The sequence below is a fragment of the Cetorhinus maximus genome, chromosome 3 (genome assembly GCF_964194155.1).
Source record: "Cetorhinus maximus chromosome 3, sCetMax3.hap1.1, whole genome shotgun sequence".
Taxonomy (NCBI): Eukaryota; Metazoa; Chordata; class Chondrichthyes; order Lamniformes; family Cetorhinidae; genus Cetorhinus; species Cetorhinus maximus.
In genome coordinates, this window is record NC_135881.1 from 128975043 (window position 1) to 128994372 (window position 19330).

At 43.0% G+C, this 19330-nt stretch overlaps 1 protein-coding gene and 1 pseudogene across 2 annotated transcripts in view; both read left to right on the plus strand.

Moving 5' to 3' along the window:
* The first annotated feature begins 735 nt into the window (after positions 1-735).
* Positions 736-1207, plus strand: LOC144673223 (small ribosomal subunit protein uS12 pseudogene; annotated as a pseudogene). The gene has a single exon (XR_013574271.1). The product of XR_013574271.1 is annotated as a small ribosomal subunit protein uS12 pseudogene (transcript).
* A 1180-nt stretch (positions 1208-2387) lies between these two features.
* Positions 2388-19330, plus strand: part of LOC144678899 (ubiquitin-conjugating enzyme E2 E2) — a 404663-nt gene continuing 387720 nt past the window's right edge. The window contains exons 1-3 of the mRNA XM_078538958.1: positions 2388-2803; positions 3689-3874; positions 6830-6880. Coding sequence (XP_078395084.1) covers positions 2673-2803; positions 3689-3874; positions 6830-6880 — 368 coding nt within the window. The 5' untranslated portion in view covers positions 2388-2672. The remainder of the gene's footprint in view (positions 2804-3688; positions 3875-6829; positions 6881-19330) is intronic.

Below are 19330 nucleotides of genomic sequence, written 5' to 3' on the forward strand. Positions count from 1 at the left end.
CAGGACAACAACTTACTTGACATGGCTGGCACACACACTGCCATCAGATAAGCATCGCTGGCTTCCTGCAAGGCCATAGCAGATGAGCTCTGGACGCGCAGGTCTGTCTTGAAGCCCTGGGTCATCTCTCGCACCAGGCGCTGGAAGTTTGCAGACGAGAAGCTCGGTGGATTTCTGGTAGCAGTGGATCTCCACCAGATTCACAGTCTCAGGTCTGTAGTGATAAGGCTTCTTCATTTCGCCTGTGGCTGGAGGACTCTTCCAGGTTGCTTTGTCAGGGACCACCTCAAGCAGTAATTGGCTGGAACCAGGCAGGTTTAAACTAAACTCTGATAATGAAATGAAATGCTGGAAACTACTGGCCGTGATTGGCTGATCTTTAATTGTTCATGAATTTAAAAAATCATGCCCATTTCAGTGCAGGGAACAACTGTTTCAAGAAAAGAAAGTTTCCTTCTATTCTGCACATTAACATGACCAATTACCAGAAATATTTGACTCCATTCGCTGTTTCAGCAAACTGCAGAGCTCTGAAGAAGAGTCATATGGACTCAAAATGTTAACTCTATTTCTCTCTCCACAGATGCTGCCAGGCCTGCTGAGTTTTTTCAGCATTTTCGGTTTGTATTCCCATTAATTTGCATGTTTTAAGCTACAGATACTTACAGATCTTGATGTTCTGATTTAGGGTTTATCTGCCTGTAAGGCAATAACCCTTTACAAATTTCTAAGTCCATCATGGGTAAATGCCGTGGTCTTCGTACAGCCAGAAAGTTGCGTAATCTTCGGCGAGATCAGAAATGGCACGATAAGCAATACAAGAAGGCCCACTTGGGGACAGCCCTGAAGGCCAACCCCTTTGGTGGTGCCTCTCATGCCAAAGGAATAGTCTTGGAAAAAGTTGGTGTTGAGGCTAAGCAGCCCAATTCTGCTATCAGAAAGTGTGTTCGAGTCCAGCTTATTAAGAACGGCAAGAAAATCACAGCTTTTGTTCCAAATGATGGTTGCTTGAATTTCATTGAGGAAAATTATGAAGTTCTAGTCGCTGGTTTTGGTCGTAAGGGCCATGCTGTTGGTGATATTCCTGGTGTCCGTTTCAAGGTGGTGAAAGTAGCCAATGTATCTCTTTTGGCCCTGTACAAAGGCAAGAAGGATAGACCAAGATCTTAAACTTTTCAGTATATTAACAAAGATGGAAAATAAAACAGGACAAACCAGCAGGTATGGCTTTTAAGTGGCAATAAAAATGAGTTGCCTTGGCTTCCATGTCATTTGGACACCCTTGGACTAGTGATGAGAAGTCATGATGAGCTAAAGGGTGACTAGCTGCATATAAATTTGACTCCTAGCATCTCCTTGTCAACAGCAAAAACTGTTAAGAGTAGAACCTGTATTTAGCTATATAAGTTACATTTTAAAGTACTTAATTCTCTGTAAAGCACTCTGAGATATTTCTGAGGTGTGACACGGCACTTATAAATATGTTTTCTTTTACTAGATGACAAATCTACTTAAGCAAAATGAGCTGTATTTATTTCTAACATGTATCAAGATAGATTACATTTTAAAAAGAGCGAATCACCATCACAAAGAGATTTAACATTCTATTAGAAGATCCTAATGAATTTCACATCGTTGCCTCAGTTCTGGGTTGGCTTGTTGTTATCCCATTAAAACAGGTCTTCAAATTGTTTTCGCTGGTTGAGTTTCAGGTACTGTCAGAAACCACAATGCTAAACAGAATTTGTTCATTATGTGGAAATGCAATCAGACTACTAACCTGAATTGCCAGCTCTCAAGCACCACCAGAATAAACCAACTCCTAGGTTTCATGGTGCAGCTTTAACTGTATCCTATTGACTGAGATGTGCCAGCCCACTTACTGTTTCAGGAGGAAGTGTAGGTTTCAGAGGTGTGATCATGATAATCTGAGAAATTTGACGCAAAGACTTAGCCTGTTTATTGGGTAGGTTGATGCAACCATTTGAATAATTCTTCTCCACACGCACATGTCGAAAATAAGCAGCTTGTCTGACGCCACAGGATAAATTAATACTGTAATTTTTTAAAAGTCAGACGCCTAAATGACTTTGCCATGGGGACCGAACTGCTTCTCTGGGAGTCACTTGCAGAAGTTTAACCTTATTGGGATGAAGGGGACAGAGCGGCACGGTTCGGATACCTGCCCCGGGTTGAGGAAGGGGTGGGGGGGGGGGCGGAATAACCGCACTGAGTGATCTGGCCGCCTCTGGAGGGGAGGGAGCGGGAGGTTTGAACCGAGCAAATGTTGACAAATAATAACGAATCCCTGTCCCCTCCTCGCGTGCCTTGTCTGTCACTCATTAACGAACTCCTGCAGCACTGATTCGATGTGTAACCGCCGGAGCGCGCGCCGTCACTTAGGAGAGAATGCGGCGGTTGGAGTAAGCGCGCGCGTCCCGCGGCCTATGTCCACTGTGTCCTCCTCCCGCCGCTGTTAGTGCCACTGAGGGAGGGGGGCGCGCCCTCGAGAGGCGCGCGCGGCCACGTGTTGCTAAAGCGCTGATTCAGTTTAGAAGCGCGCGCCGCTGCATTGAGGAGGCCGAACGCGCGTACGCGCGCGAGCGGGTGGAAAGCGGCGGCGGTGCCGGCGGATAGGCAGAGAGAGAGGAGGAGAGCGAGGGCTTCATCTCATGTGTTGGGATTGTTGTTCCCCTCTCCCATCACCACCACCCACCTCCCTGTTTAACTCTTCTCTTACTCCCCTCTTTTTTCATCGTAACCCGAGGACAGGCAGCGATTTTATTTTCCGGCCAGTATTCAGGTAATAACAAGGAAGAAGATTAAAAAACATAAGAATCACCTCCTTTTCCTCTTATCCCATGGCACCCGGCATGGCCTCTCAGAACGACTCGACAGCTTCCAAATCCGGCCTGAAAGTTAGAGACGAGAGGGGACAGTGTCTGTCTTTGTGTGAAATTCCTGCGTGAGAGACAGTGGGAACGATAAAGGCCTTTAATGCATCAAGTCACTGCACATTGACTGATTTGCAGTTTCTCATGTCTGACTCGCTCCAAATGGGAAGCTGGTCCCTCTTCTCCCCAAATTAGAAAGAGGCTGGTGTTGAAAAGCTTCTTTCGTTTATTATTCCTGCTAACAAGCGCGTTTGAAGTAGCTGTCAAATGTATGAATCTATCCCCTTCACCTCTTTGCACTTCGCTGGCACTGTATCTGTAACTTAATCGGGATTTATATTTGGTCGAAAAAATCTGTTGGGCGCCCATCATTCAAAACTTAATTTAGTTGCATTGTCAATATCATGGAAATTGAGACATTAAGAGCCGTAATGGTGTTGACCTAATAATGTTTACATCTGACGAATGTTTTAGATCTAACTAGATATACGCTGCTGTCGATTTCGAATCTGGCTGCTTTTTAAACTTTTAGCAGTTTACCAGAATTAAAAAAACATGCGAGATACTGAATGGTGTCTTTTAATGACAGAACAAGGCGGTCTTTAACTTCGTTCCATGTAGCAGAATGTATCAAATTGTTCATTTAATTTGAAACAACAACAAAAATTGCTGGGAAAACTCAGCAGGTCTGACAGCATTTGTGGAGAGAAAGACAGAATTAACGTTCCGAGTCCGTATGACTCTTCTTCAGAGCCTTTATCTTGTTCATTTAATTTATTTGTTTTAAATTCCAGAACGAATAAGATGTCCAGTGAGCCTCAGAGGGCTGATGACAGCCCTAGTACCAGTAGTGGCAGCTCAGATGCGGATCAACGTGAAAGTACTCCGCAAGAACAAGAGAGGGAACAACCCCAACTCAAGAAGAAGGATGCTAAGATTTCCAGTAAAACTGCTGCTAAACTTTCAACTAGTGCTAAAAGGTACCATCTTATTCGAAAATGATCATTTTGTTTGTCCTACTAGAAAGGTTATACTTGCCAAAATCCCGATGTGTTATAATGCATTTGGCATGGCACATTTGTGACAAGTGACACAGCTTTCTCCTGCTTGATTTCAATGGACTTTTGTCCTATCCTTTAGATTGGTGCAGGTGTGGATTATTATCTCCCTAGACTAGAATTTATATTTAGTGAAAGTCAAATATTTTGAGTGCAAGTTCTTCTATACTTTCATCTGAAATATTTACTCCTGCTTGGTACACTGAGAACTGTGAATGTGAACCTATGTCTTATTAACAAGGCAAGCAAACTATGCTTATTTAAATTTTACCCCACAGAACCAAGGATCCACAAGTTAGCAATGAATGCAATTTTGCAGTTCTATTGTTAAACACTGCCAACACGAGTCTCTCTTCACTATGCACTGGCTCCCGTATTGGTACAAAACTCATGCAGCTAGATAATTATTGGATTCTGTAAGGTTTAAATTTGGGTGCAATTTTAAATAGGCTACTGATTTGCTGTGAGCCTGTTTCATGCTAGCGGCATAGTCCAGTTTCAGCCACTTTGAGTTAGAAGGTTGTGCATTCAAGCTACATTTCAGCAGCCATGAAACACATCATCTGGACTGAACTCCAGTATGAAACTACAGGATTTCAGCATTACCAAAGGTGCCATTCTCTAAATGAGACATTAAACTGAAGGTTCTATCTGCCTATTCCAGTGGCTGAGATCAAGACTAAAGATTTCAAAGTGCTATTTGAGAACAGCACAGAGTTCTGCACATATCCTGACCAGTCGTATAGTGTAAATTCTGATTGATAAACCCTGTAAATATTTATTTATTTACAGTATTATTGTGCAGAAGTTGTTGATTATAGTATATGCAAGCGTGAATTTGCGAAATATTAGAGTAGGCAGTTTAATTGTCAGCGTAGTATTATGTGCCTACTATTTGTGTATTTGTGGAATACATAAGTGGGATAAATGCAATAGCAAACTTATCACCTTCTAAGCTAATCAGCAAGAAGAACAACGCCTAGAAATATGCTTTGACTTCTGAAAAATAAATAACTGCATAAATACCGGAACAACAACTTTTCACAAAATGGAAAAGTGCACTTACCACAATTCAGATTGATCACATATATTTTTTGATTTTGATGAGACATTTTCAATAAATACTTGTTAAATTAAGAGGTAATTTGTAAAGAAAGGCAACATAATCTATAACAATGTGAAATTAATATTTCTCTTTTTCATTTGCCTCAAATCTTATTTGAATTTCAACTCACTTAAGGTACTACTGTGTATTATTTTCTTTAGACCTTAACAATTTTTGTGTATTGCTACTTAAAACAAGATGTTTACTGTCATTTTTAAATTGATTTGATATGTACTATCAAAATGAACAAGGAAGAAGCTACTCAGCCTTGGCTCAGGGGTAACATTTTCACCCCTGAGTCAACACATAATCTTGGCTGACACTTCAGTGATACTGAGGGAATCCTGATGCTAGCAATAATAAATTAAAAAGTATCTTCGCAATAACTCAGTGGGTTAACTAACCATGTGATGTAATGCGGAGCCATGCAGATCAGAAACGTCCCAGGGCAACCCCAGACCTGTGCTAAATTAGTTGATCTAAGTATCTGCAGGTTAGAGAAGGAAAGCATTACCAGAGTATTCTCCTTGTCCAGAGTTCTCTGCTGGAAAAGATGCTTATGTGGACATTGATTCAGAATCAGGATTGGCATTATAATTTCTATAATTGAATATTCTATCATCCATTGCTATCTAGGCTCATACATGAGGAATAGCCACAAGGAGAAGCCGAGAATATTGCAAGACTGTTGGTAGCTATGTAACCATTATGTAGGATGAATCACCAAAATTAGAGATAGCTGGGGGAGGGGAAGTAGTGCCCCAGCAGGGGCATTAACAGTCTAGTGTCTTGGAGTTTAAAGGAACAGTCACTTACCTGTGACAAAACTAGTGAACTTTTCATCTGACTACAACAACTCAATACTGTTCTTAGCAGAACACGCATCAATTCAATTGGAACTATTGATGTTTTTTTTGAAGATTTTTTTTTACAGGATTTAGAGTTAGATTCATGTATATCTAGTGGTGTTTCTGTAGATCCACATGGATTATTCAGGATACAGATTTCTAAGAAGTTATCCATTCTTGCTCTTCAGATATTGTAGCTGTTCTCAATCTGTCACCATTGTTGAAATGAAATAATTGACATTTAATTAAACAACTAGATTTTCAACAGATTCCTGACAGTCTCTAGGTATCACAAATCAAATTTTAGTGTTGATCACTCTTCCCTCTTTTTATCACTTTAGCTCGTTTTCTAAATTTGGCTATTTTTACTTAGGATCACATCGAGGCTTGGGCATATGAGGATTTTGACATGCTTTCTTTGCCAGTCCTGCATGCTGAACTTGAATATATTGAAATTGCATGCTGTTGTGCTGTTTTCATTGTCCTTTGGAATCTCTCTCTGAACCTTCACCTTTAAAAAGCACCTTAAAGAACTAAATAGTTCTTCCTTTAACTGAAATTAAATTTAAATTAAAAATTACATTAAACATTTCCAATCCCCAGTTTTACAGTTTACAAGTTAGTGTAAGTCTCCACCCCTTAGGTATTTTTCATTTGTGCTGCAGAGGAGCTTGCTATAACCCTACTGGTTTCTGCAAATTTCAAGGGGGGTTGATGTACATTATTATGTTTTAATCTTGCACAAATGCTTGCATATAACAAACATATGTTCTTTAGATTCCTTTGACTAAACAAAATGTGATATGTCTTCTGCAAGAAATGGAAAACTGCAGCTTGAAACTCTATGTTCATTGGTCTGCTAGTGTAGAATTGGATACAACATGTATCCCTAGTGAACAGATTTTCTTATGTGCCTCCCTGCAGAATTCAGAAAGAACTTGCAGAAATTACACTAGATCCTCCTCCAAACTGCAGGTAAGAACAGTTGGATGCGTTTCTTGTTGTGATGTGGAAATATTGGTCAGTTTATTAGAGAAAATATGTCCTTTTTCTGGACTGTATCCATTAGGGCATTCTCCTTTTCAACATGTAAGACTATGACGCATTAGATTAGCTTCTAAAGATATGGAAGATTGAAGCTTTTGTATGATTACTGAATAGAATTGTGTAATTTGAACATGTTTTCATTAAAATGATTGATGCTGATCAAATTGGCAGTTGTAAGAGTTTTGTTCATTAGCACACAAGGTGTTTGTTCAGAATGAGGTTTTCATTTGCTGTCGAAGCTCAAGAAAACATTAACTTACAATTGTTACAAGAAATGTTCTATTTGGCTCTGAGCATTCATGTGCTTGTCATATTTAATGTTATTCTTAGTTCAGAATATCTTTAAACTGTTTGCCAATTTCAGTGCCTGTCTTGCCATTTGCTTGTCTTTTTATGTGGTTTCAAATATTGCAATTACATTTTAAAACTTTTGATTAATTTTTGAACATGAAACCTTTGTGTAAAGTCTATGAGTGCTACATATCTTTTACTGTTTCTTTACATATCCAAGGACTGATGCTTCTGTAAATTTTTACTTAGTATATCAGTATATAGTAGCATTATTCCTGCATTAAAGTTTAGTGCTATTTTTGACTTGTTGATAGAATGGTTAGCAAGCATTTAAGGTTTTCATTACTTATCTCTCTAGGCTTATACCTTAGAAGTGCAGTTGAGTAGAATCCAACTAGTAATAGTATTATGTTAACACGTTCACCCATAAGTTTAAAAGGTATTATCTGAATATTTGTAAAGTGAGTATTTACAAGTCATTTGAAAGACAGCTAGGTGCTTTCTCTAGCCTGTAAAATTAAGCAATAGAAACAATATAGTGTTTGGTTAAAAAAAGTAATAATGTACCCCTTCTAAATTTTTGCATAAGTGGATTATTGACTTTTTACTATCACCATTCTGCCCTGCCAGAAACTGGAGTTCTGGAGAGGGATGTTTGTAGCATAAAAATGGAGCTATTCAAAATCAAAATAAGTGCATTGGTTTACTTTTGTATATAATTTCTATTGCAAATATTAGAAAATTTCCAAATGAAATAATGTGTTGCTGAATATAATGCTCCCTACATGTTTTGGAGCTACTGACTATTATTACTGAATGTAGAAACTGGAGTCACAGGAGCTTTTTTACATTTTGGATTTATGGTTTGGGTTCACAATTTATTTTAAAAATTGAAAAGTGTAGAATATGTTTCTTTACAAATTTGTAATTCAATACATGACCATTTCAGTGAGAGTGACGGTTAAATGGTTTACAATTGCCTGTGGTTGTAATTATTAAAGCTTTTAAATCACTTCCACATGTTTAATCTTTATAATCTGAATTATGCGTACGGCACTTTTATTCTGCTAGTCACAGATGTCATAGCAGATATTGACAGCCTATGCTTTTCAGGGAGTAATTACAAGTTGATGATTTTGACATACTCAATGTAAATCTATTGACTGGTAACTTACAGTTAATTACCAGGAAATAGCTGTCACTGTATGTTAAGTATCAAGCCAGAAAACAGTTTTGTTGGTGTACAGCCAGTTTTTAACAAATTGGAGGCTTTGAACTTTGAACACTATTAATCTTAACCACTTATTATATTAATATAGGAGTTTGTGGAGCTAGAGTGTAGAGTTCCTTGTGGCAAATGAACAAGATCAATTCAATTCTGTTACTGATAAGAAGTTCTGGTTTATCCACAACTTGACGTTCAATAGGCATTTGGATAATAGTCATTGAATCAAGGTTTGTGGTAGTGGGTTGAAGTAATTTTTGAACATTTTATGGTTATTCTTAATCTAAATTGAATGAAAAGAAATAACTATCAAGTTTTAATACTGCATCATATGCAGCAGTTCTGTTGCAGCTTGGAAAAAAAACTCCCATCTTTAAAGTTGCAACTGGGGCATTCATGGTCAGAAGTGATAATTCTGATTGTTTTCAGGGAAATATTTCAAAAGCTGCATTTACACTACAACTCTAATATTGGTGCACTAATCTTGAACTTGTAGTATAAATTGCTGCCTTATTTTGGATTTAATGGTATAGTATAATAACTATGCTGACACTGTAATTGTAGTATAAATAGACCCTAAATTATGTAATCAAACGGATAATAAGCATTGACACTTAATGAAGGGAAATAGCTGTAAATGCTAATACTATTCCGTTATGCCTTGTTTCTTTATCTCTAAAAAATTGCATGCATCTACAACAAAGTAGTTACTGTAATATTTTTCATTTGTGTCCATTCTTAGTGACCATGTAATGTAATCAACTTATCTGTTTTGAAACTAATAATGATCAACATAACTGTAGCTAGAAACTGTAGCATGTCTTTAAGGATAAAATAATTTTTATTGCTCTGGTTGTTAAAAACAAAAATTCACCCTTATGTCTTTAATCTTGTGATTTGATCTTTTTAACTCACAGATCCCCATGCCATGTGAACAAATTCCTTCTGACTTACTAGAATGGTTAATGTGATAATGTATGAGGTTTTGATGGTTCTGCTTATTGGTTTGGTCTATGTTTTAGCAAGATGAGCAAGTTGTTACCACATAAACAATGTTATGATTTATTCCAGGTCAATATATGACATCATGTTCATTTTTACATTGCTGAATGCCCAAAAGGACTCTCATGAACCTTTTGTAGAATTTCTTTATATGAGCTTAATAGAGTTGTAATCTTACTCTGTCTGTATGCTACTTCTTACTAAAATTCCAATATGCTTAAATTTCTCGAGAGTCTTTTGTTTTATTTATGATAATCTAGTGGGAGATTATTTTTTCATCTCACAGGTCTCATTTTTTTCTCTCTCAGTTTTGATTAACTTCATATTCTGGTGAGATTGTGACATAGCCATCATAACCATGCTTGACTATCCTCATCAGCACTTTCATTAGCTTTTGAATAAGCAGTGTACATGATAATCTTAAATCTTATCTCTGTAGCCTGACTATCACCTGTCATTTGGGAATACAAGAATCATTCAAAAATTTTACAGGCAGAGTATTTAACAGATGTGGTCCACCTTGACACTAGCAGTATAGCCATACACTAATTAATCAAGCCTTTCATAAGCAAATGTACAATTCCCTTTCAATGTATGTATCTTTTGACACTGCATCAGTCAATGAAAATGCTGCATATGCAACAGGTTGCCTTGATATATTTTCACCAATATAATCCATGATCCAGTCTGTAATGCACCAATTTAAAGTTTTATCAGTCTTTCAAGATTATATAACTTCAATTTTTTCCATCTTGCTTCCAGTTTGTGATTTGAGCTTTATTCAGTAGTCTTTTACAGTGCTTCAAGAGATTAAACTAAGTCAGGTACAAATTTACCCAGATAATTGACCACATTTAGGAATATCTAATTTTTTAATTATACCATGGAAGTGGCATGACTGATGTTACCAACAAGTGCTCCAAATGCATGCTTTTAGTGTGTCAGCTGTGGCCTAGTTGGTAGGGTTAGGTTGACTCTTCTAGTAACTTCAGGTACTCTGCAAAATATGTCATGTTCCACTTTGATTAAACCCTACACTATTAAAATAACCATTGATGTATTGATGCATTTATATATTATAAGAATGATATTGTGATATACTTTGGAGCAGAAGGAATGCAAAAAGGAAATGATAAAAATATGTGTCCTCATAACGAGTAATAAAAATGCATCAAAAACAAAAATAGCTGGAAAAACTCAGCGGGTCTGACAGCATCTGTGGAGAGGAATACAGTTAACGTTTCGAGTCCATATGACTCTTCATCAGACTAAGGAAAAATAGAAATGAGATGAAATATAAGCTGGTTGAGGGAGTTGGGACAGGTAGAGCTGGATAGAGGGCCAGAGATAGGTGGAGGCAAAGAAGAGATTGCCAAAGATGTCATAGACAAAAGGACAAAGGGGTGTTGACGGTGGTGATATTAGCTATGGAATGTGCTAATGGTGACATTAAGGGTAGAAAGCAGGATGAGCAAGAAACAGTTAGCCCCAATGGGGGTGGGGTAGGGGGAAGGGATCGAAATGGGCTAAAAGGTGGAGATAAATCAATGAATGGAAATACGTTTAAAAATAATAGAAATAGTTGGGAAAAGAAAAATATATATAAAAAATATGTATATTAAAAAATATATAAATTATTGGAAAAAGGGGGATCGGAAAGTGGGTGGGGATGGAGGAGAGAGTTCATGATCTGAAGTTGTTGAACTCAATGTTAAGTCCGGAAGGCTGCAAAGTGCCTAATCGGAAGGTGAGCTGCTGTTCCTCCAGTTTGCGTTGAGCTTCACTGGAACATTGCAGCAAGCCAAGGACGGACATGTGGGCATGAGATCAGGGTGGTGTGTTGAAATGGCAAGCGACAGGGAGGTCCGGGTCATGCTTGCGGACAGACCGAAGGTGTTCTGCAAAGTGATCACCCAGTCTGCGTTTGGTTTCTCCAATGTAGAGGAGACCGCATTGGGAGCAGCAAATGCAGTAGACTAAATTGAGGGAAGTGCAAGTGAAATGCTGCTTTACTTGAAAGGAGTGTTTGGGCCCTTGGACGGTGAGGAGGGGGTAAGTAAAGGGGCAGGTGTTGCACCTTCTGCGGTTGCATGGGAAGGTGCCGTGGGAGGGGTTGAGGTGTAGGGGGTGATGGAGGAGTGGACCAGGGTGTCCCGGAGGGTATGGTCCCTACGGAATGCCGACGGGGGGGTGAAGGGAAGATGTGTTTGGTGGTGGCATCATGCTGGAGTTGGCGGAAATGGAGGAGGATGATCCTTTGAATGCGGAAGCTGGTGGGGTGATAAGTGAGGACAAGCGGGACCCTATCATGGTTCCAGGAGGGAGAGGAAGGTGTGAGGGCGGATGCGCGGGAGATGGGCCGAACATGGTTGAGGGCCCTGTCAACCTTCGTGGGTGGAAAACCTCGGTTAAGGAAGAAGGAAGACATGTCAGAGGAACTGTTTTGGAAATTGGCATCGTCGGAACAGATGTGACGGAGGCGAAGGAACTGAGAGAATGGAATGGAGTCCTTACAGGCAGCAGGGTGTGAGGAGCTGTAGTCGAGGTAGCTGTGGGAGTCGGTAGGCTTGTAATGAATATTGGTGGACAGTCTATCACCAGAAATTGCGACAGAGGTCAAGGAAGGGAAGGGAAGTGTCAGTGATGGACCATGTGAAAATGATGGAGAGGTGGAAATTGGAAGCAAAATTAATAAATTTTTCCAGGTCCAATCGAGAGGATGAAGCGGCACCGAAGCAGTCATCGTATTTCCCTTTAATTGTTTCATTTAAGTTTGAGGTTTAAGCAAATTTGCAATTTACAAATTTTGTCGACAATTACTTGAAAGAAACATTATTCCATTAGTTCATCCATATTCTTTACAACCTCTTTTTTTTCTCTATCAAGCTCCATTTAAATTTTTATTCCCTCTATGTAAATGATACTAATGGATAAATTGTTTATCAAATCTTGATCTGTGGTTGCCCCAGCAAACAATCTGAACCTTGAAATAGAATGTTGGGCCAAAATTTACTTTAGCCGGCTTCCATCATTTGTTAGACTTGTCCTTGCTGTCAGTTTAATTTGTGCGTTTCACTACTATTGACAGTATCGTATTGCTCTCATTTGCTTAATTTGCACTGAATGCCCCCACAAAAAATTCTTCAGACTACTTTTCTTCCATGGTATATATTTGATTTTGCCTGTTCTGATTTACACCATCTTGCATTGTATTTACTTTTGCCACATTTCAGGTATGATTCTACAGTCTTGTGCTCCCAATAGGGAGCCACATGTTGGAAGGAAGTTCAGGTTGTAGAAATGAAACTCTAGCATTGTAGCTGTGTCTCTGACCTGTGTTCCCTTCAAATGCAGCCTCTTCCAGTACGCATGATTGAAAAATCAGTCCTTTTTATGCTTGCATTTCAAAGGCTGGTTGCCTTTTAGATCTTTGCATTTCATAATATTCAGAGAATATTTATGGAGAGGTAGAGGGTATGGGGAAGACTGAAAATGACCGAAGAAACTGGCAAGGCCGAGGATGTCCTGCCAGAATTCAAAGCAAGACCTCATCATCTTTTACAAAAGCAAAATACTGCAGATGCAATAAAGACAGAAAATGCTGGAAATACCCAGCAGGTCAGACAGCATCTTTGGAGAAAAAGAGAGGTAACAGGCATGGATTTAATGGAGGCATTGGGGGCCTCGCCTGCCAGCTGCAGAGCTGGCAGGAGCTCTTTGTAGCCTCTTTTAAGGAATTAAGTGCCACTCAGTCACATAACTGGACAGTTAATTAGAGGCATGCAGCTCTATTGAATGGCAGCACGAGTGGAGACACAGTGGCTGCTGCCAGTACGACACCCATCCGAGGCTTGGGATCATCACCAGTTCCTAAGGCATAGGCGAGTGATGGCTTGAGGTGGGTCTTGGGGTGGGGGTTGCAGGTGGGGAGGATCGGCAGCAAGAACAGGTAGTGGCTCTCAGCAGACACCCCACTTCCTGCTGCCAGGTCCCTTGATCACGCATTGAGTGCCTTTGAATGGGGGACTCCCCCAAGAGCCTGCAAGCAGCCCTGCATGGGTTTGCTTGTCGTACACCCTGCATGGCAAGCCCCCCAGCCTGCTGCTGGTTAATGCTAGTGGAGGCAGAGCAAGGCCCTTGAGTGGGCTATAATTGCCCACTTAAGGGCCGCAATTGGTGGTGCAGTGGGAAGGCCATTCAAGGGTCTCTGCCCGCCAGCATTCCAGCTGATTAAATGCTCCCAACACAGGGGAGAACATTAAATTTCATCCAACATTTTAGGTCGTGATGATCCTTCGCCTGAACTGGGGAAAGTTTAAAATGTATTTGGTTTGAGCAGTGGAAGGGGGCAGAGTGTGAACAAAAGGAAAGGCCTGTTGAAGCATGGAGGGCAGGAGAGATTTAGGGCTGGATTTTTGTGGGGTGGGGAGACTCTGTGGACCTTTAAAAATGGCAGGCAGGACCTGACGGGTGGACACCCCACGCCAGTGGCTTTGAAGGTCACAGTGCCCCTCAGCTTCTATGCCTCCGGTTCTTTCCAGGGTTCAGTGGGTGATCCTTGTGGAGTCTCCTAATTGACTGTCCATAGTTGCGTCAAATTGGTGACAGAAGCTGTTCACGCGTGCATTGACTTTCATTCGTTACCATACGGATGAGGCCAGCCAGGCAGAGTGAGCCAAAGGCTTTGCAGTGATTGCTGAGTTTCCTCCCATCCAGGGTGCCATTGACTGCACACGTGGCCATCAAGGCGCCAGCGGGTGAGCCGGATGCCTTTTTCAACAGGAAGGGATTCCACTCCATGAATGTGCAGATAGTGTGTGATCACAAGATGCAGATTCAGCAAGTCTGTGCAAGATACCCTGGCAGCTCCCTTGACGCTTACATCCTGAGACACTCCCAGGTGCCTAGGCTCTTCACTGCTCCAGCCCGACTGGATGGATGGCTGCTGGGTGACAAGGGCTATTCCCTGAAAAGGTGGCTCATGACGCCTCTCCGCCACCCAAGAACAGAGGCTGAGCAGCGGTACAACAGGAGCGTTGCCTCCACAAGTGCGGTGGCAGAGAGAACCATAGGTCTTCTCAAGATGTGCTTCCAATGCCTAGACCATTCAGGGGTGCATTGCAATACCCACCCCAGAGCGCGCGTCACTGATCATGGTTGCATGCTGTGCTCTGCACAGCCTGGCACTGGCAAGGGGGGACCCAGTGGAGGAAGAGGATGTTGACGCAGCTGCACAGGCAACAGATGATGAATCCAGTAGTGAGTCTGAGGACGAGCACAGTGAGGAGAATGCTGAGGGCATGGACGCTGACCTGGGTAACCTCCTGGAAGGCAGGGACACCTGGGACGCTTTGATCCAATGCTCCTTCAGCTAGCCTCCCAAATAAGAACCACCACCACATGCCAGGGCTGCAAGCTCCATAGATAGGATCCCAGAGAGGACCATTTCCTTGGCTAGCAACATATACTTTGTGCCTGTGCAAGAAAGTTTCGGGAGATGCACGTCCATCATTACATAATGGCTTAGCCTGCACCTACAGAACAAATGAAGCACACAGCGGCCAATAGCACAAAATAAAATCTAATATAATAGTGTATGTGAAACATAGCTGAAATGAACATTAACCGATGTTGTTTATCACACCATTAAAAAAGTTAAAGCAAAATGGGGGATCAAAATATCACCCACAATAAGTCCATTTTGTGCTTAAGGTGCTTTACATTTATGTTTGCAGGTGCTACGTCTAGGTGCTACCCCCTTGCTGGCACCAGCATTGGAGATGGCCTGCTGACTCTGCTGTCTTGTTGGGCTTGATGACCTTGGCGGTCATCCTCTGGCCCGTGGAGCCTGTGCTGGCCCTGCCTGGCTAGTGTAATGGCTGGCATCTCCCCAGTCGCTGCAGCCTTGGCAGAGGGGCGGAGGAGCTGCTGGCATCATCTGCCCTGAGAGGAGCCGGCAGAAATGACATGCAGCTCATGTGCCAATGTGAGGTCGCTTTGGAACTCCCTGCTCATCGTTGATGGACGGGCACCTAGCTGGGATACTGGGTGCCCAATCCATCTCCCACACGGACACTGGCCAGCTGAGGTCATTGCCGTTGTGTGGGTCCCTGGAGTAGCCTCTCCATGAGAACCGCAACTCTCTCCATGGAGGAGGTATTGCACTCAGCCATGAGGGTCAACACAGTGGTCATGCTCCGCAGGGACTCTTCCCAACCGGACACCATGGCATGCATTCCCTCATGTATCTCCACCAGATCCTCCTGCACACCTTGCTGTACTTCCAGAATCTGCTGCCAAATGGACGACTCCAGTGGCCCATCATTAGCCCTCGATTGAGCATTGTCCTGGTCTCAAGCAGGCCTCCGACTGCTGGCGCCCGGGGCACTCTCTGCCCCCGCCTGCATCTCAAGCGAGTGTGAAGTGCCCTCACCAATGTGCACCGAGATGCTAGATGGTGATCTTATGTCTGCCAAGCTGCTGGTATCTGCGCTGGTGCCTGCTTGACAGAGAGGGTGTGATGCAGGCGCGTGCTGAGCATTGTGGTCCTCCGGCGTCCGGGATGGGCCTTTAGGGTCCTCATTGTGACTGCCTGCTGGTGGGCCTAAAAGGGAGAAGAAGGACATGTCATTAGTTTAAGTCATGCTAGGCACCCTGATGAGACTCCAGGTTCGAGGCTCACATCAATATAGAGACTACACTAGAATGGTTGCAATAACTGACATTCTTACCTCAGTGCACTGCACTCTTACATCATCTCGTCTGGCACCCCAACCTCACCGTGGCCGGTTAACCATGGTGCATGTCGCCTTTCGAGCTCCAGTTCCTCCTGCTCATAGTGCGTGAGGATTAGGAGTTGTGGGGGATCCCTCGCCAGTCTGCGACCTTTCAATATTGTTATGGGAGGTCTTCTCCTGAAAGGATAGAGGGAGTATTGTTTAATCCACTCTGTACCTGCATCGACATTGCAACCTGGGGTTCACCTGAGGAACACCTCAGCCAATTCGTGGACCCTGGAGCCGCAAGGCACTCAGTCCAAGCAGCCAGGGCTCATCCCCTTGGCCAGCTCCGGCCTCATTGACAGTTGCCACTCACACACTAACACCCCTGAGGTCCATGGGGCCAGCCCTTAACTGTTCTGCACACTGATCCATGCTAACACAGCACTCACCCTTCCCGATCAGAGCAGATCATTGAAGCGCTTCCGGCACTGCACCCATGCACGCTTCACCACATCGTGGCTGCTCATCCTGGATGCCACCTCTTCCCAAGCCTTTTTGGTGAGATGCGGGGGCCTTCTCCTCTCGTCACTGGGGACAAGGGTTTCCCTCCTGGCTGCACCTCCTCCAGGAGGACTGCGAGGCACTCATTAGAGAAATGCGTGGCTGACTGTCCCACCAACCTGCCCTCCCGCCTGCCATGTCCAACCACACTGGAATCCATTGAGAGCTCAACGTCCTTCCATGGGAGCCTTCCAGGGGCTGCCTGGGCCGCTTTTGAATTGGCTGCCGGGTTGCCATTGGACCTGGCGGACATCATGTCCCTGCCACCGCCCGCCCTTTCTCGGAGCTTCCCCAGCTGCCTTTCATGCTGGGCGGGCCTTAATTGGCCTGCCAACGTGAAACCGCAGACCGCTCCCAATCGCGGGCGGCTTCCCTCCCACCCCTGCCAAGTCCACCCGCCAAGGACAAAATTCTGCCCATAGTCTGGATGTGGGAACCTTTTGAAAGATAGCTTCAAAAGATCTTATCAGTGGATCTATGCCAATTCATGCCCCCCCCCCCCCCCCCCCCCACCACCATATACCACCAATGGCCACTTATACCCATCATGCCAAACCAGGCCCTTCCACTCACCCCCAATGGCCCCTCACACCCTTCCTGCCATCTGTTATGACTGGGTGAGAAGGGGTGAACTGGCTGCTCTCTGTTCAACCTCTTTGTTTTTTTTTATTCACTCATGGGATGTGGCTGTCGTAGGCCAGACCAGCATTTATTGCCATCCCTAATGGCCCTTGGATTTTTATACAGTTTGCTCTCTGTCAGTTCAAATTGCAAAAGTTCCAGTCGGTTGAAAGTTGAAAAATCATATTTTCAAAATTAAAGGGGCATAACCTCATAACACAACCCAGGCCCTTTGACCCACCTCCAATTATGCTTCATACCTTCCATGCCAACCTATGCCCTTCCACCCACCCGCAATGGCCTTCCAAATGCTTCATGCCACCTCATAACATTTCCATGCCCATTCACCCAGTTTACGCTTTTGCAGAACCAATGAATGCTATAGTAACAATGGCTTATGTGCAAAAGCTTAAAAACACAGCCATCCATAACTTAACTTAAAAAAAACTGCTGTTACTCCAACCCTATAAAAGTGTCAATCAACCAGACCTTTAACATATCAATAGCAGAAATTAAATCTTTATCTTGTGCATATAAACATTGAGCCATTAACAAAATAAATCTAAGAAAAACCTATCAATCAAGCAATGTTTTCCCTTGTATCCACTTGTTTCAGCTAACTAATGGAAGTCTGGGCTTCTTCTCAAATTCCATAAAGAAGACAGCCCTGGTTGAGCCATTGTTCCAGCCTGTTCCTGCCCCACTGAACTTATTACTTCCTATCTTTATTCTATCTTTTCTCCCTTTTCAGTCTCCTCTAACCTACATCATGACTTTCCTGATCTTGTTTTTATTCATTCAAGGGATGTGAACTTTGCTGGCTAGGCCAACATTTATTGCCCATCCCTAATTGCCCTTGAGAAGGTGGTGGTGAGTTGCCTTCTTGAACCACTGCAGCTCCTGTGGTGTAGGTGCTGTTAGGGAGGGAGTTCCAGGATTTTGACTCATGAAGATGAAGGAACAGCGATATATTTCCAAGTCAGGATGATGTGTGACTTGGAGGGGAACTTGCAGGTGGTGGTATTCCCATGTAGCTGCTGCCCTTGTCCTTCTGGATGGTAGTGGCCATGGGTTTGGAAGGGGCTGTCGAAGGAGCCCTGGTGAGTTTCTGCAGTGCATCTTGTAGATTGTACACATTGTTGCTACTGTGTGTTGCTGGTGGAGGGAGTGAATGTTTGTGGATGGGGTGCCAATCAAGTGGGCTGTTTTGTCCTGGATGGTGTCGAGCTTCTTGAGTGTTGTTGGATCTGCACTCATCCAGGCAAGTGGAGAGCATTCCATCACATTCCTGACTTGTGCCTTCTAGATTGTGGACAGGCTTTGGGGAGTCAGGAGGTGAGCTACTCGACACAGGATTCCTAGCCTCTGACCTGCTCTCAGAGCCACAGTATTTATATGGCCAGTCCAGTTCAGTTTCTGGTTAATGGTAACCTCCAAAGTGTTGATAGTGGGAGATTCAGTGATGGTAATGTAATTGAACTGCAAGGGGCGATGGTTAGATTCTCTCTTGTTGGAGATGATCATTGCCTGGCACTTGTGTGGCACGAATGTTACTTGCCACTTGTCAGCCCAAGCCTGGATATTGTCCATGGTCCTGCTGCATTTGGACATGGACTGCTTCAGCATCTGAGGAATCGCAAATGGTGCTGAACATTGTGCAATTGTCAGCGAACATCCCCACTTCTGACCTTATGATGGAAGGATAGTAATTGATGAAGCAGCTGAAGATGGTTGGGCTGAGGACACTACCCCGAGGAACTCCTGCAGTGATGTGTGGGAGCTGAGATGACTGACCTTCAACAACCACAACCATCTTCCTTTGTGCTAGATATGACTCCAACCAGTGGGGAGTTTTCTCCCTGATTCCCATTGACTCCAGTTTTGCTAGGGCTCCTTGCTGCCTCTTGATGTCAAATGCAGCCCTGATGTCAAGGACAGTCACTCTCACCTCACCTC